Source organism: Daphnia pulicaria, chromosome 1, assembly GCF_021234035.1.
Source record: "Daphnia pulicaria isolate SC F1-1A chromosome 1, SC_F0-13Bv2, whole genome shotgun sequence".
Classification (NCBI taxonomy): domain Eukaryota; kingdom Metazoa; phylum Arthropoda; class Branchiopoda; order Diplostraca; family Daphniidae; genus Daphnia; species Daphnia pulicaria.
The window spans coordinates 6,719,844-6,737,881 of record NC_060913.1 but is presented as its reverse complement, the minus strand read 5'-3'; the positions used below and the strand labels follow the sequence as shown (position 1 = coordinate 6,737,881).

Below are 18,038 nucleotides of genomic sequence, written 5' to 3'. Positions count from 1 at the left end.
ATTTATTGGCACTTTTGTCGTTTGAAAATTAAGTCGTCGGGACATAGAGCATTGGATCTTATAACCACAATTACCGGAATTTTGGAATTGGAACCAGTGGCGCATTGAAACTATCACCACTGGGACTTGCGTCCTGCTCCGCTTTTACTGATATCCAACCATTTTCATTTCTAAGAGTGGAATTCGGAAATAAATGAAAAACTCACTTGAAACAGAGATTGTTATTTTCGTGTCATTATCACCATTACAATTCCTCGATTTCAAATTCAAAACATGTCGTAGAATTATGAACAATTATTCTCCATTCAATTCCGGAAAGAACAACAAAGATCATTTAGATATCTATGGTCATTAATGGTTAAGCTACAGCGAGGCCGGGGCTTCATTCCAACAAATAAACATATTACCGGTACTCATCAAAGAAAATACGAATACACATACTTTTGTACCGTTAGTCGAGTAGTTAATGAGAAATCTTTTAGTAACAAACATTTTTTGCTACAGATTGCACAACCCATTTAGACTATATAAATGATAAGACGATCTAAGTATTCCACTTTGAATATGATTATACTAAATTTCTATAAAAATGTGATTACTACATGGTCACATTTTCGTGGCGCCCTAATCAACGGTAACTACCGCAGAGTTGGGAGAACTTCCATTTTTGCATCGAATACTACTTTCGATTGTCGTTACTGCATCTATAATCGAAGGATACACCTGAGACTTTGGAAACGATTGAAAATACTTCTGTCGCTCGAGCTGTTGCAATAAGGGTTCAGAACAATTCGCCAAAACAAGAGTAACGCCTCTACTTTTCATTAAATCTTTGTGTAAAGTAGTTAAGATTTTTGTACCGCTTAGATCAACTTAAGACAAAGCAGAACAATCGAGGATCAGGTACTCAATATTCGCTACTGGAACGTCGGGGTTCATTATTACACCAAGTTGACTATCTACGACATGCCGAAAAGTTTCGCCGTTTGCAAAGTGAATCGCGCCAGCCTAAAAGAACAAAAAACATTGCAATAGTTTCAAACACTTGATAAATAAAAAGAAATTCATTACCCAATGAAAAATCTTGATACCAGGTGCTTCGACAGCAGCGGAATAGAGTTCAACATCGACATGCATTTCAGTTCCTTGCAAATGACCTAGAGTTGCAGCATACGGACGATGTCCACGATAGATCAAAACGGTAACTGAGGCCACGACTCCGACACCGAGGCCGATATCGATGTCCACAATGACTACCGCTAGGAATGTAGACATCCAAACAATCGAATCTAGCGGTGAAGTTTTCAGCGCAGAGATGAAATCTCGAAATTGCATGAACATCCCTTTTAGGGACACGATGATGACGGAAGAAAGAACAGCTAACGGAAGAGATTCAAAAAAAGGGCCCATCCAAAGAAGAATGATTAACATCAAAGCGCAGAACACGACGCTAGCTAGTTGAGTTTCACCTCCGACAGATTCTTGTAACATGCTTCGTGAAAGAGAGGTTGAGACTGGCATACAAGAGAAAAAAGCGCCAAATACATTTTCTGCTCCCTGAGCGATCAACTCCTGATTGCTTGATATTTCGTATCCTCGTTTTCGGGCAAAGATCTTGGCCATAGACAAACTGATGACATAGGCTACTATAGCAACGGGAATCGTGTCTTGAATAATAGAAGGAAATAGCTCGTACGGTGGGCTCCGTGGTGTGGGAAATCCAGTTGGAATATGGTTTAGAATATTAATGCCGTAGTCGCTAGACAGTTTCCCTAAATAGGAAGCCGCAGTTCCAATTCCGATAACAAGGAGCTCTGTCGGAATAGGGAACTTCATTTTTTTTCCATACCAGGGTTTCAGCCAGTCGTTGTGAACAGCCATAATCGTAATAGCAATGAAAGAGACGACAACTTCTGCAAGATTAGTTTTGGGAAGGGCACCAAATATTGCAACGATTGAACGAATGAGCTGGAATGATCCGGTAAAGCGAGGGATTTTTAATCCCAACAGATTTTTCGTCTGAGAAACCAGAACGTGGATGGCAGCACCGGTAGTAAAGCCGCTAACAAGGTGGTCGGATAATATGATTCCCAAATTCCCTAACCTGAGAATTCCCATTAACGTCTGCCAAATTCCAACCATAAAACATGCAGCAGTTGCCACTTCAAGGTTGGTATAGTAGTTACTACTAATGTTATCCATTTTGAATGAATGTTCACTGATTGAAGAGTTGGCATAATCACGGCTACCATACTGGCTAACAATTTTACCAGTCATCAAGGAGGTAACAGCAAAGGTACCTGATTTGGGCACATTTCAATAAATTAAGATATTATAGTTTGATTTTTCGCCCCCTATGTGAACTTGTTCCTACCAATAGATATATGGTGAGTGTTAGCATATCGTATTCCAGTTAGTCACACAATCTCTCAACTGGATACACATAGTAATAATAGGAATGATAATCGTATTAGTACTTACACTCAAAGTTGAATAAAAGATAAGTCGCACACAATTAGGTTTGTAAGATCTGGACCGATAGATCATGTATTGTTACTCGAAGCAACAACGAACAAGAAGAAGGAACAGATAGACTTTTGTCTTGCTAGGTTAAATACAGAAGAACTACTCGCGTTGATGACGTTCTTCATTCGTCTTGCTGCGTCACACAGAGTTGGTTCTGCAACCCCCTTGGTTTCCGCAACCAATCAATTGTGCGTATCTAGTTGGTGTTAATAATGAATCACAACACACCCTCTCATTAAAAACCAACATATGAAATACAACACATGGGGACCAGAAAAACAAACAACAAAATTTTTAGCAAATCTCACATGGTAATTAATAGTGTTTCTGAATGAAGTGATTAGTTAGTACTATCACAAAGAGAGTAAAGAGACAAATGATAGTGTAAAAACACAACAATGATTATCCAAACAAATACTGAGACTACTCAATAATATCTGGAACTTTTCCAAGACCAAAACCGTTCAGACAAGAAGCGAAAGTCTCTCCATCAACAGCTTTAGTCAGGACATCAGCAATTTGTTTGCATGTGTTAACATAGCCAAGTTCAATCGTTTTATTGGTTACCTGTTCACGAATATAATGGTACCTTACATCGATATGTTTCGATCCTTTGTGTGCCAGTGGGTTGTAGGCCAAACCAATGGCACTTTCGTTATCACAGCGTAAAGCGGTGGGATTCATCTGAGTTGATCCAAGATTGTCTAATAGACGCCGTATCCATACAGCTTCACGCGTCGAGTCGCTAGCGGCAATATATTCAGATTGCATGGTTGATAATGCAACAATAGGTTGTCGACGGCTCGACCAAGTGACTGCGCCTCCGTTGAGGATGAAGACGTAGCCGGAAGTGGAACGGCGAGTATCCGGATCACCCGCGTAGTCGGCATCCGAGTATCCGATTAAGATGTTGTCTTTGACATCATTTCCGCCGAAGCACAGACCATGATTGCGCGTTGAGGCTAGGTACTTCAGAACACGCTGGGCGGCTTTCCAATGATCCAAACCAGGGTTCTGGCAATGTTGAGCTAGCTGGCCAGCTATGAAAGCAATGTCAATCCGTACAGTGAGCGCAGCATACATGATACACCCCACTACTTCGCGGAAAGGGATGGTCGACATGGTTGCCACTTCAGTTGGGGTAGAAGGGGCAGAGTAAGAAGATAAACGAGGGGAGCCTTTCAAAACCGGTAGCGACAGCGGGTGCGCATCTGACAGTCGAAATTTCACCAAAGTTTTCTCGATGAACTGCGGAATAGACAGATAGATCCGTTGGTTGGGACGATCTCGAGCGATCACGATACCGACGAAAAGATCGGCAGGTACGGCTGTAATCTCGAATTTCCGGTTGAGATAACGGATGACGTCGTCGATGACATCCATTGAATTGCCGGCGACAAGCCCGTCATCTACCCATACTGCAATAATGAGAAAGCACGTGCGGGTGATACGGTAGTATACACACGGGTCCGCAGTACTTTGTATGAGACCATATTGAATGAGGGCATCGTGTAGAGTCTTGTTCCAAATGCGAGAAGCTTGGCAGAGACCGTAGATCCCTTTGTTAAGGCGGCACACTTCTTGTTCTCGGCCAGGGATGACATATCCTTCCGGTTGTGCAATAAAAACAAGTTCGTCAATGAGTCCGTTGAGAAAAGCGGTAGTGACATCCAGCTGGATGAGTTCAAGATTGCGCGCGGCCGTGATGGCAATGATGATGCGTAGAGAGTCGTAGCGGACTACGGGAGAAAAAGACTCTTGATAGTCAATACCTTGTACTTGACGGTACCCCTTGGCAAAGAAACGTGCCTTTCGGCGACATGGTAGTCCAAGTTTGTCAGTCTTGACCTTGAAATCCCATCCACTGGGTATGCAAATCCGTCCGTTTGGAAGAGTTGTTAGAGTCCAAGTTTGATTCTTCAAATGGGCTGCTATTTCACGATCAGTGGCAAGTTTCCATAGAGCACTTTCAGCCCCACCCATGGCTTCTTTGTAAGTCTGTGGCTCGTAGTATAAAGATGATCCCTTTAGTGCAATGGAGATGCAACAAGACATGGGCAAGGTGGACGTCTCGACAGCAGCGTACGACCCGAACGTTTCCATGGGAAATAATTTCTTAGGTATGAGTCCACGCGTAGACTTACGAAGTGGGATGGTCAACTGACGTTCTTGAAGTGGTTCTTCGATACGTATCGGCACTGTTGTAGGAGCTACTTCATTCTCCAGAGTTTCCAGGTGTAGCAAAGGTTGAATTGTCAATTCAGTCTGCGGCGTAGACGAAGGTAGTTCCGGAATCCCAGGCCAGTAAGGGAGATTTTCATACACTTTGACATGTCTCGTGATGTGGGTCCGTCCGGTCGCAACAATAAAGATCCGACTCGCCTTTTGCTCCTCACTCTCTCCGACATAAACGCCTTTTGTGGCTTTGGGGTCGAGTTTTTGACGAAGCGTATCAGGTATGAACATATAGGCTACAGATCCGAATATCCTAAGATTCGAGATGTTCGGGATCACCCCGTGCCAAAGTTCGAAAGGGGTTTTGTTCTGGGACTTGGCAAGAGTTCTATTCAAAACGTATACAGAATGATTCACTGCTTCCGCCCACAAATTCAATGGGACCCCTCTGTCATGAATTTGACTGCGTGCAGATTCCACGGTGGATCGATGATCTCTCTCAGCTATTCCATTCTGCTCCGGAGTGTAGGGAGCACTGGTCTGTAGTTTAATCCCAAGTGATGTTAGAATAGTATTCATTTGACTGTTAATGAATTCAGTTCCACCGTCACAACGCAAGAGTTTAACGTGAAGACCAGTGTCAGTAGTAAGCATCTTGGTATACTCAAGGAAACAGTTAGCAGTTTCGGACTTGTGCTTGAGAAAATAAACCGTTTTGTACTAGCTGTAGACGTCCTTGAAGAGAACGTAGTACCGAGCACCTCCCACTGAGTTGACTTGCATTGGTCCAACGAGGTCTGACACGACACATTCACCAACGGTAGAATATTTGGTAGTGCTGTTTGCGAATGGCAATTTGTGCATCTTACCCACTTCACAGCCATGACAGCATTCTTCCATCGATTTGGATCCCGGAGTAATTTGCATACCGCCAATACCAGTATTATTGGCCATGCGTCGAACAGTTTGATTGTTGACATGTCCTAGGCGCTTGTGCCAAATGTTAAGAGTGACTTGACTGTTCGTGTCTGCATTGAGACCCATGGTGGCATATTGTGATACAATAGCTTTGACTTTGTAGAGACCTTCGCCGGATCTTGAAGCCGTCATGACGATGGTGTTTCCTTTCTGTATACTCGCATTTTCGTTGCAGAACGATACTGAGTATCCATTGATAGACAGACTTGCAATGGAAATGAGAGTCACCCCCAGATCGGGCACGTAAAGAACGTTCTTCAATTCTCCTTCAACGGAGACTCCATTAACAAATGATGTCATCTTGATAGTTCCGACACCGACAGCGTACAATATTTTCCCACCAATTCCATTGATCGGCCAGCTGTTTGGTGGAATATCGCATAGCTCGGTGAAATAGGAAAGTTCTCCACACATGTGGCGGGTCGCTCCAGAATCCAATACAATTCCCTTCAGATCTCCATCAGGAAGACAGCATACAGAAATTAGAGAGAAGTTGACTCTCGAACCACCACTGTCGTCGTTGTTCGGACGTTTGGGTGGTGTCGGTTGTTTCTCCCCTTGTTGTGCAATCCGAAGTCTGCATTCAAATTCATAGTGGCGTGATTTGCCACAGTAGGTACACTGAGCAGTATCTCGATTTACTACATCGCGTGATCCATTTCCACGTCCGCGTCCTCCACGTGCATTACGTATAAAGGGGGTTCTTTGGATACCATTGGCCTGAAGTGCACTATTGTTACGTTCCTGTGGTGGAGGTAGGGACGCTTGCTCTTCAATACGACGTAGTTCAATTCTTCTTTGCTCTGAAACAATTCTGGCTCGAAGGGCATCCATGGATCTCTCATTATCAGGGATGTTATCCCATGTAGATGCAAGAAAACCGAATCTGGCAGGAAGACTACACATGATGGTAGTAATCAAATCGTGCTCTGTGATGTTGACGCCAAGGTCGTTCAGTTCGGTTGCCATTGACTCCAGAGCAGTGATGTGTACCATGATGTCTTCACCAGCAGTGGGTCTCAAGTTGAGGAAATCTCTGTGGAGGAGATGTTTGTTGTCGGCAGCACGCTGAAGATATTGCGTCTCGAGTCTTGTCCACATCTCATGACTGTTTCTGCTGTTGAGGAGAGCCAACTTCCTTGTTTCGTCACAGCTGTTGAAGATAAGGAATCTACCATAGCAGTCTCTCATTCTCCACTCTTCGATCTCAGCAGCATTGATTACTTGCTGGTTCTCTTCTACCTCCTCGAACTGTTGAACCGGTTCAATGAGTAAACCCTGTAAGATTGCAACAGTGAGTAGCAGATTAGAATTTAGCATATTCTCTTCTAATATATTAAATTAGGTTACATACCTCAACGATGGGTCTTAGATTCTTCAATGTGAACATCATTTCCATGTTGTGTCTCCACGTAATGAAATCTTTTCCATCAAATCTTTTTAAGTGTTTGATCACATCAAGAGAATAGTTTTGAGCCATCTTGGAATGTTAAACGTATAGCTTTTAGCGTTTAGCCTGGGCCCATAACCTGTTAGCATATCGTATTCCAGTTAGTCACACAATCTCTCAACTGGATACACATAGTAATAATAGGAATGATAATCGTATTAGTACTTACACTCAAAGTTGAATAAAAGATAAGTCGCACACAATTAGGTTTGTAAGATCTGGACCGATAGATCATGTATTGTTACTCGAAGCAACAACGAACAAGAAGAAGGAACAGATAGACTTTTGTCTTGCTAGGTTAAATACAGAAGAACTACTCGCGTTGATGACGTTCTTCATTCGTCTTGCTGCGTCACACAGAGTTGGTTCTGCAACCCCCTTGGTTTCCGCAACCAATCAATTGTGCGTATCTAGTTGGTGTTAATAATGAATCACAACAGTGAGAAGTTCCAAGGCACACATAAATTAAAACAGGAAAAAAAGCCATGTATAATCCAATAATAGGGGACACACCACCTAAGAGAGCGTAACCCATCCCTAATAGAAATTTGGGAGAAAAGACAATTTTTTAAATCCAGCCCATGATATTGCTATTTGAACAAATTAGTTTTTTTAACCTTGTGGTATGTGCATGACTGCAACTGTGCATCCTGAAATGATATCCCCCAACAACTGGTCCTTCAATGAATATTTGGACAACCATCCAATTATTGGAAACATCCCAAACCAAAATTCTTTTGACGATTTCATTGCAGAACATTGACTGCAACAACTAGCCTTAAGTTGGCCAAACATTCCTGTGTCAATCATTATTTATTAATAGATAAAACTCAGAAAGTGAAGTAAATCTGTGATGAGATTTAACATACCTTTTTTTTTTTCAGACGGTCCATTTTTTTGAAAATTATTATCGAATTTTTCTTGATTGGTGAAAATTGGTCTTTCAACATTAAGTAGAAGACTTTCCATTTCGTTTAATTCAGTACTTTCCATTTTTTAATACTAAGAATTGATTACAATGCTCATAAACTCAATGAATAAACTAGAACATTTTTGGATTAATGGCATTTACAGACTTCCGATGATCGTGAGATTCCAGTGAAAGGTTGACTTGGGCAAAGATTTAAAAAAAAAAATGCACTGGGACGCTGACACCGTTTCTTTACGATACTAACCGGCATTTCAACACTGACTCTTATTAAATACCTTATTTTCCCAGCACTAAAACGAACCAATTAAATATAAAAAGTGCTAAGTCATCTGCGGAAACGTAAACAAAATAATGATTGAAAAAGGATGCGACACCCATTCGAAAGATCAAACTGTTTGGGTTAAAATAGTTATATTATTTCTATATCATTTGTTACTCAGAGCACGTATCCGTTCAACGGATTTCGTTCATAACTCGGTGGAACACTATAGCTCTTAGTTTCATCGTGATTGTTAACTTATCGTCATTTGCTACTTGCGGCTACTTGTTCTTATTGGTGACTTGTTCGATATCTAAGGTAGTAGGTAGTAGGTATACAGTAGAAAATGAAAATTTGCGTGGAAGGCATTTCATTGACGTAGACCGTATACATATACCTTAAATGGACATATCATATCAATTGAATTACTCATGACCTCGCTTCAAGTGATTTTAGGAATTTGAATGTGCGTGGCAATAATAATTATTTTTATAAATACAACCATTCGATAGAGAATCATTTTTTTCTGGCGAAGAAATAAAAACGCGAGTTTAGACTATATAGAAAAATAAAATAACATATTTGGTATTTTTCTATTTGACGATTTAAGGCAAAATGCGCAAAAAATTGTAATTAAAACGTTTTGTTACTTTTTATTTACTAATTACGGTACTTATTGTAACTAAAAAATAAACAAATTTAGTTATCTGAATTGAAGCATAATTTACCAAGTGCTTTGACATATATTGGCATACAATATATATGTCAATATTCTTAACTACATAAAAACCTAAATCTCAATGTAGCACCAGAGCCATGGATTCTAGACGGAAAGGCATGCAACTCTGGAGGAAGGCAAGTCCAAAAGGCAATTGCCTTTTGGGTCAGGCCAGTTGCCTTTCTGGCGGAGCAAGTTGCCTTTCTCATTTTTTGGCTCTTATAAGAACCGAGTGGGCCGAGATCCAATTGGGCCGAGATCAGTGGGCCGAGATCCAGTGGGCTGAGATCTAGTTGGACGAGACTCAGCAGGAATTCGTCTCGTTGTAGGTCTCAGTGAAGAATGGTACCTTTACATCTTCCTACCAAAGGCCGCTTATAAAGTTATAAAGGTCCGCACGGCTCTCTTTAGGCTCCGCCCAATTTTGGGTCAAGATGGGGAAAATGATTTTGATGAAATTGATGATATTACTTATTATTTTCTTATTACTTATTGTAATTAAAAAATTAAGTTACCTGAATTGTAGCATAATTTAACCAAACTAAATTAGCAGTGAATCAAACTAACTTAATTAAAATTAAACAAGCCCTTAACATAGATTTGTAAAAACGGTGCGTCTACGTAGCCCGGTTAGCTCAGTTGGTAGAGCGCGGGACTTTTAATCCTGAGGTCAAGGGTTCAAGTCCCTTATCGGGCGTCGTTTTTAGCAGTTGACAATTAAAATGAGTGTTAAGTTTTTAATGAGCTGAAAGAAATTAATTGCAGAACTGAATTAGTTACTTTTTCTCATAGTTGCAAAGAAAACATTTGAGAAAAAACGTCAAAGGAAGAGAGTGATTTAATGCCATCTAGCGGCAATTAGAAAGAACTTTTTCAAATACAGTCGTCACAAATGAATGGTAATTTTTTGCAATTATATTTCTAAGAATATCTTTGAGCTAAAATTATATTTTTCGTAAAACCTAAGAAAACACACGGAAATGTGGAATACAAAACGGTCAGAAACACACATTAAAGCATTTTTTTTTTTAATAAGTAATTTTTCTAAAAGTAAAACCAGCTCATCTGCATATTTTTCTCAAGAAACCTAAAGTAAAAAAAATCTCGACTACAGATGAAACTACAAAACTTATCCTCACAGACTACTAAAAGGGTCTCTGACACATTTTTGGTGAGGTGAGAATAAGCCCCCCCCCCTTTTTTTTTGCCTGTGCCACATTTCTCTGAGCACTTCTTTGTCCGCATGTCACCAGTCTAGTAAACCTCGATGCAAAGTCTGAGGTCTGAGCGCGATCACTTCACAAAGATTGACACGACTGTGTTTTTTTTTTTTTTCATTTCTCATTTTCTTCACCGCTAACCTTTTATGGTTTCAATCCGATACTATTTTAGGATTCTATCTCTATAAGTCATCTGAGTCTAATAAAACCGTCAAACAGCAATTAATTAATATTCAATGATTGCTTTGATAGTTTGATCCATCTTTATTATATCGCAATAGCCGCTGATGTCGGGCAGATTCTTCCTCCACGGGCGGCAATAACAATACCTATTGGTAATAAAAGGATTATTTTGCATAAGTATCCGTACTCCGTACACTTAGTTTTACCATTTTTTGTTCATACACAGGACGGGAGATGTATTCTTGCAAGTTTTTGTTGATTTAAAAATAAACAAAGGAAATTACACATGCGCATTACGTAGGTACGTAGTTTGACATTATCAGACAATCAGCAGGTTTGTTCGGGCTGACAGCTGCTGACTGTGTTACTGCTGGCAATCATCACTGTGCATTGTGTAACCTACTTTATCGTTAGTGAGTAGTAACTGCTAGATGATCTTTCATCAAAACTCTTTCACCGCTCGAGGCAAACTTTCGTAGCGATAATTAGCAATTAACGATAGCGCCAAAAGGGAATTGATTATTTGTCCCAAAAACAATAAAAAATTGATTCATCAAACAGAAGAACGTGTAATCAAACAATCTCTCTTCGCGAGGTAAACACGAAACAAAATTTACAACTTTCACAGCAGAAAAGGGATCCATTTGGGATGTCAATTTGGAAAGCTTTATTATTATGCCAAAAAAACAAATCATCAGTTTGACTAATATTTTTTTCCGTTTTTGTCACCTTCATCGTCCATTGAGTGTGCCAATTTAGAAATAATAATAATAATATTTACAAGAAAATGGCTTTCAGTACAAAGATGAGAAGCTGTTAGCGTAATAGGAAAATGACTATGGAAGGATTCTACTTTTATTGTCTTGTCGGCCGCTTAACAAAGGAGATGCCGTAGTTGAATAGACATCCATATTTCTGAGAGATCTGATAATTTCCATTAAGATTCGGAAGGCTTCCACGTTGACTGGCCTTTCCAAAGGATTGCTCGTCGTACTATTTACTACCGGCAATTTTGGTCGAATTTGCAGATTGTTTGAAGCTTGCAACAATGATTCGTTCACCGGTTGGCGATAGTGACCGGGACTCGGGATCTCTGAATCGGGAATCGGCAATCGAAGTTCAGGCCTTTCCGGCTCCTTTTCACGCGACGCCGTACGAGCTACCGGAAGTCCGGATGCCTGCTTTTGACGGAAAGTCACATCCGCTTCTTCAACGCTTGACTGCAGCGAACGGGGACCGCCGTATGGAAGCGGATTGTACACGGCGTTCCAAAATTTGTTCAACAGTTTGTTACGATCAACACGGGGAACAGAATTGCCATTGTTTTTAAACGCTTGAAAATTGGGATCCCAACCAAAGTTTCGTAGAATGGGGCTCCCTCCGACATTCAATCGGGTTTTGAAATCTTCATTGGTTGACGAAACGGTCGACACCTCGTCGTCCATTTGTGAATCAGTCAGTTGCTCGTTAGTGTGGCTTATCGGTCTCCGCTTGTGGCGCAGGAAGAACTCTTCTTCGTCGGATGCTTTCCAGTTGCGGCTGTTTCTCATAGGTGGCATTAGTTGCCAGGGGTGAGAGAAAACGGGACTCGTTAGTCCCGTTAGTCTAGGTATTACCTGCGCAACAGAATAAATTAAGAACATGTATAACACAATCAGGATCAAATTTTAAAGTTTTTTTAGCTCGCGAATTATTCGTGATAATGTTTTGTTCGTTTTTTTTCTGTTTACTTGAGGCGATTTGAAGAGTCGTTTCTCGCGCTGGATGGCACCGACTGTTCCATCGCTTAGGGGCACTTGATGGATAGCAGAGCTTCTGACCAACCGGACGGAGCCGCCGAGTAGAATACACCAGCACAAGAAGTGAAGCCAAGCGAAATGATTCATTTTCTTTCTTTTTGAGTTTTGTTTGATGTACAAAGATAAAAGAATGACAAGAATTGCTGCGTCAACGTATGCGGGTGGTAGCTACCCTGGTATTCAAGGTTCTGAACGATACTGAGAGTTGGCGCTTCAACTCACGACTCTTCATATAGTAAATTAAAAAGAGCTTTTCAACTGTTAACCGAATAATGGGATTGCTGTTTACATTTGGCCACGTGATCCTGTTTTAACGCTTGCTAAATGAAAATCACGGGCTTCTGCTTCCTCGAGCATACGGGACACGCTAAGTATTTTGGGCTTCCTCCTACCTGATACGTGAAATTGAGGGGTTTTTCCTGAGCTTGAAGGGCATGTCGAGTTATTTCTCCTCAAATCCAATAAGCGACAGCGAAAACGTACACTTTACAATGTAATACTTATTGGTATGTGTTACGTAAAACGTGCATATTATGCCTCACTAAGCATGTGGCGATTGTGGCCTCATGCTGCAGGAGTGATTAGATAAACTTCTGTTTTTGTTCATTTCGTAGACACGTTGTGCGATGAGGCTAACCGTCTGAAACCCAAAGCGTCTAGAACCCTCGAAGACACGCGCTCACGTTTCTCAGCACGCATTTCATGCACACAAACATTCGCCCGACCTTTGAAATGGGATCATTTTCTTGTTGCCTTTGACGGTATTCCTCTAGACACGTAAAATGATCTGACGTATCACTAAAATAGCGAAAGCATGATTAATCCAGCGGGATCCACTTTCTAGACGTGTAAGAGGATCCAAGGATGATCGAAGGAAAGCTAAATCATCACTTCCAAAAATAAATAAAAAGATAAATAATAATAATAAATAAATATTTTCACTTTTAATGATCATCAGTTGATCACGTAAGCCACTCGCTTGGATATTGTCCAAAAACGGTTGTTGTACTTTTGAATATCGGACGTGTTACGCACGTAGTCCTTTGATGGCTTTAGATTGGCATGGCAACTGGTTCTACCGACGGAGCCAGACAGCAGCAGCCAACGTCCAGAAGGTACGGCTGGAAACATCCGCATTCTATTCTGATATGGTGAAAGGTTATCTTCAGCTATTTAAAACTATCGAATGGTCTTGGTCTCCTCGACTGTTGATTCCCTCACAGTTAATTTTATAAATTCCACCTTTCGCCATATTCATATTTTAAAATTCTGTGCTTGTTCCAAGATGCTGGATGGCTTGTTCAACATTATTTTATTACACTAAAAAGGTTGGAACATTGCTATTTTCGAGATTACCCTTGATGTAGGGCTTGGAATGATATTTCGAAACGAATGGAGAAAACCAAGAAAATTCAAACTTAATTTGATAACGTTTTCTATTGAACTTTGTTCCGGAAACAGTTTCACTTCGAATCAACTCATTTTATGCCGCTGAACTTGTTTCTTTTTTTTTTACTGTTGCTTAACTCTTTCTTCTTTTGCAGCATCATGCAGCGCCATGCAATATACTGGTTAAACCAGTATACTGGTAGTCAGTTTGATGAACTCTAACGTTTTGATTCCTAATTGATTCGTCTCTGTGATTTCTTTTATACATTGAACGCAATTGTGTTGAAGAACGAAAAGATATTTGTGGAAAGAAACTAGATTATAGATTCAGAATTTCAGATCCATCTTGATTCTTGAACAAGAAGTTATGTATTGATATTGATACGTATTATACCGGTTTACCATTAGGCTATTAATATGCGGAAATACCTTTTAAGGATCTTCGCACATTGTTGAAATTGTTGGCGTTCCAATAATATACAAACTGGTGTAGTAGCAGCCGCTAGTGATAAACAAGGATTTTTTTCACTGATTTTTTTACATACTATCTATTATATAAGTGGCTTCTCCATCGTTGTGGCTGCCTAATCATAATAATTTTCATATGTAATGAGTCTTCTTGTCGTTGTTCACGTTTACACACTAAAAGGGTGATAAGGTTAACTAAGTACATGTCGCAATTTTCCCGATTCGAAACCTTAGTTGATTTTCAGAATGTAACGGAACATATCCTAAAATGGTGAAGTTTTCAGGACACTGTCGCTGTTCTCTTTTTAAACCCGAAAGAGTATTGTGATATCAGAGATCTTTCGAGAGTTTCCCCAATGGCGAAGATGGTCAATAGTTTGCTGAACCTGTTTACCCGACGGCCCGACCCTAAGGTCCTTAACCGGGAGCCGAAAATACTTCTTGCAAACTTGCATTTCGGCTGCAGAGAAATTTTCCGTGAAACTTTGACGGAACCGGAATCGAGTACTTTTCACCGACGAAAAACAAGATGGACTAGTTGATTTCCCGGTCCGCCGTTACCGTTAGTTATTTTCTTTAACCTTTTCGACTTTCTACTTTGACGGATTCCTTTCGACGGTCTACACCCACGGCGTGACCCCATTCAACTAGACGTTACTATCGCAAATAACAAACGAGAAAGAAATGAGAAAAAATTCAAAGAGAAACTTTCTTCGTGACTTCCAGTGCACATCGCGTGATGTACAGGCGCAACACTTCCCCAATCAATTCGAAAGAAACAGACGCAAAGTCTGTCAACTTACCAGCATAATTCGACGCAATGTATTCTTCTTGTATGATAATAAACATATTGAAAAAGTAGAAAAAAAAGCGTTATTCTCGTTAGATAGGTTACGTAACACGAAGGCGAATAAATGGCAAAAAAAAAAAGATTTTACGGAATAACTGCTAAATGAAAGAAAAATTTTAGCCTACTCGTCGCGCTCTGAATTTCTATTGATGGAAAACAATAATGAACACAAAAAATCTTAAAAACCAGTTTGAGCGTGTAGCGAGATGCCGTAGCGTGGGATTTCAGCCAACGATGGCCACATTTCGTTTAAATCCCGCTCTACGCGCGCTAATGAATAACGGTTCACGGGTACAACGGGAGGGTTATTAGTTTCCACTGAACCTGCAGAAAATGAAAGTATAAGGAAACGTTTTACTTTGTATGAATAATTATTTAAGATTGCATGGGAAAGTTGACTTACTTTTCTCCTGTTGTTGCTGTTGCCGCTGTTGTTGTTGGGCACGTCTATTGAAGGCTCGTTTCCTGAGTCCCATCATAATATTGTATGTGACATTCGCCATAGAAGAGGGGGAAATTTGGTTCAACCTCCGATAGTAAATCCACTAAGAAAAAAATTGTCAGAAAACTTGCAGAAAACACGCAATAAAACAGCTATAGTTTCCAGGAAACCTAACAATGAATCAAATTTTTCAGCATAATTATCTCATCAAACTAACTACGCAGTTTTCTCTTCAGCACTGGTTTTGACTGTGAAATGATTGATACGGTGAAGAAAATGTGTTGAAAATAAATTTTAAAATGATTCCATCCACACCTGTAATTTATGAAACCAATAACCAGCGGAAGATATTTCCAATCCCCAAGATTTCATAGTACCACGGGCAAAATCCGCGGGACAAGGGGCCATTATGGACGAATTTTTAATGCCGCTCATCTTGGTAGCGACGAAACAGGGAAGCACGCACTGGACGCGAATACCAAAGGGCTTATACTCCAGCGCCAAATCCTCGCTGAATTTGTAGACGAATGCCTTGGTGATTGATGGGGAAAAAAGGATTTAAAACACCTGTTCGCACGTACACTATCTCAAGGTAGGGTGAAACCTTTGTGCTGGAATAAAGAGACATGAGCGGAGTTGGGACAACAGCTGAACAGGAGGCCACGTTCAGGATGAATCCCTTCTTACGCTCGGCCATCTGGCCCAGAACCATGATGCACATGCGTGTCACCGAAACGACGTTGCAGTTGACGACACGTTGGGCGAAACCTGACGAGTCTGGAATCTGCGTTATTTCACAATGACAAAGCGCATTAATTTCGTAATCAAAGAATGTTCTGTACCAACAATTTTGGCGCAGTGAAGGACAAATAATAATCTAAAAATGAAGAGAAATATGATTTTTTTTTTCTTTTTTTTCTTTTGCACTTAAAAGAGAAATTGAGATGGGACAGAATTCTTTATTTCTAGAGAAGAGAATGGTTTTGACATGGTTAACACGAACGCCAAGACAACTTTCACTTTTCCGAGTCTGTGCGTCAGCTTTCCAAGAAAAAGAAAAATATAAAACTGTACACCCATAAAATATAGGGAATATACTAATTCTACGGGCACTTAATTTAAGTTAAAAATTAAAGTAGAAAATTTACTTAAAAAATTTGATTTTTCTTACCTGATCTAAGTACTCCGGATACTTGTAGGACATGCCGACATTGTTGATCAGAACGCCGATTTCAAGTCCGTTAATGTCTCTTGCGATGCGATCATAAATCTCCGTTTCTTTTGTGAAATCTACGTCGATAATGCGTGTCTCGACGTGGTGTCGATTTTCTACGTATTGCCATGAATTACAGAGTTTTATTATATTTAAATGGCTTAGAAGGTCCACGATACCATAAACTAAGCCCAAAATAAAAGAATTATCTTACCGATGTCAGCGGCTACGCTTTGCAATTTGTCTCGAGACCGACTAATCAGCACGATATTCAGACCAATAGAGGCCAACTGCACGCCCATAAAACAAAAAGTAACTTACAATGTAGTCCATGGAAAACTTATAAAAAACAAAAAACAAAACAAAAAAAAAACGTTTACCTCTTCGGCGTAAGCTCTTCCTATTCCATCGGTAGCACCGGTGATCACTAAAATTTAAAAACGAAGATTTTGAAAAACCAAAGTTAATTACGATTACAACAAGTGAAACTTAAAATGGAAAAAAAAAACTTGCCGGCCCATTTTCCAAGCTTTCTCGGTTTGATGCTGTGACCCAATACGTGACCCAAATAGCAGGTGTAGAAAATTATCCAGAGCTCATTCAAAATCAAACCCCAGAAGACGAATAGGGCCAGCAAACCGACCGATTCCAAACCAGTGTAATTCCACATCATGAGAGCAAAGTCTTGGCCTTTAAGTGGAACAAACAAAAAAAAAAAAAAAGAAAAAAAAGAAACGAGTTTGCTTTTTGTTGTTCCTGATTACTAACAACTGGTTTTTGCACCTAAGCAGAAGGAGCAAAACGGATTGACCGCCTAATAACCTCCTACGCTTCTCGTGGTTTACGCTACTCCTGGAGTCTCTTCGCCGGAGAATGACCAGACAACGACTGATACGTTCCCAACAGAGTAGCAAGAAGGTATACTCAAAGGGAAAAAGGAAGGTTATCAGCACCAGGTCAAAGATTCATTCTCTGCCAGGAACATGGGCCAAGCTTTTAGAACCACGTAGACACCGCCGTTTGCCCCGGAGCCATCGACTATCGCGCACACGCTATGAATAAAATGGAGAAAGGTGTGCATGAATGCACGAATAAATGCCAAATCGGAAATTGAGTTAAACGTGAATGCCACATCGTTATACCAACGACCCCCACAATTAAATATTTTCGAGTCTGCGGTGGTAGCTGAACATTAGCTACCCACACCGTGTAGAGAATTTAATTCAACACAGTCAGAGATATCCAGTAGAAGTTTCCAGTGGAAGATCTCGGTCACGAGAGTGTAGAAGAAAAGGAAAGGGAGAATCTTTTACGAGGGAGAGAGCTCCGATATTTCCTTTTCTTCCAAGAACAGGACTTTTTCAAAGATTTGGATCTTCGTCTCTCCCCCCTCTCTGATTGTTCTTCCCAACTGTCGCTGGAGGCCCATGTCTTTGA

General features: G+C 40.5%; 3 protein-coding genes, 1 long non-coding RNA gene and 1 other non-coding gene across 7 annotated transcripts; 1 reads left to right on the top strand and 4 right to left on the bottom strand.

The window, feature by feature from the left end:
* Positions 1-234: 234 nt before the first annotated feature.
* On the bottom strand, positions 235-2,386 carry LOC124320592 (solute carrier family 26 member 6-like). The gene is made up of 3 exons (XM_046783438.1): positions 2,375-2,386; positions 1,072-2,300; positions 235-1,008 (listed from the first exon to the last, which is right to left on the bottom strand). The coding sequence occupies exons 2-3, from the start codon at positions 2,275-2,277 to the stop codon at positions 874-876; spliced, it is 1,341 nt and encodes a 446-aa protein (XP_046639394.1). The 5' UTR covers positions 2,278-2,300; positions 2,375-2,386; the 3' UTR covers positions 235-873.
* Positions 2,387-7,574: 5,188 nt separating this feature from the next.
* LOC124320608 lies at positions 7,575-8,286 on the bottom strand. Its single transcript, XR_006914002.1, has 4 exons — positions 8,202-8,286; positions 7,999-8,131; positions 7,747-7,926; positions 7,575-7,666 (listed from the first exon to the last, which is right to left on the bottom strand). It is a non-coding gene; the product is annotated as an uncharacterized LOC124320608 (long non-coding RNA).
* A 1,375-nt stretch (positions 8,287-9,661) lies between these two features.
* On the top strand, positions 9,662-9,734 carry Trnak-uuu. Its single transcript has one exon. It is a non-coding gene; the product is annotated as a tRNA-Lys (tRNA).
* A 1,255-nt stretch (positions 9,735-10,989) lies between these two features.
* LOC124320599 lies at positions 10,990-12,455 on the bottom strand. Its single transcript, XM_046783448.1, has 2 exons — positions 12,171-12,455; positions 10,990-12,056 (listed from the first exon to the last, which is right to left on the bottom strand). The coding sequence occupies exons 1-2, from the start codon at positions 12,324-12,326 to the stop codon at positions 11,277-11,279; spliced, it is 936 nt and encodes a 311-aa protein (XP_046639404.1). The 5' UTR covers positions 12,327-12,455; the 3' UTR covers positions 10,990-11,276.
* A 2,440-nt stretch (positions 12,456-14,895) lies between these two features.
* On the bottom strand, positions 14,896-17,501 carry LOC124320595 (very-long-chain 3-oxoacyl-CoA reductase-B-like). 3 transcript variants are annotated; one of them, XM_046783443.1, is made up of 9 exons: positions 17,366-17,501; positions 17,115-17,291; positions 16,982-17,028; positions 16,816-16,891; positions 16,560-16,717; positions 15,993-16,172; positions 15,704-15,919; positions 15,350-15,491; positions 14,896-15,270 (listed from the first exon to the last, which is right to left on the bottom strand). In XM_046783443.1, exons 2-9 carry the CDS (start codon positions 17,272-17,274, stop codon positions 15,125-15,127), a joined length of 1,125 nt encoding a protein of 374 aa, XP_046639399.1. In that variant the 5' UTR covers positions 17,275-17,291; positions 17,366-17,501; the 3' UTR covers positions 14,896-15,124. The 3 variants fall into 3 exon arrangements, with proteins under 3 accessions (XP_046639399.1, XP_046639398.1, XP_046639397.1); XM_046783442.1 differs by having other exon boundaries at positions 17,370-17,501; XM_046783441.1 differs by having other exon boundaries at positions 17,385-17,501.
* Positions 17,502-18,038: the final 537 nt, after the last annotated feature.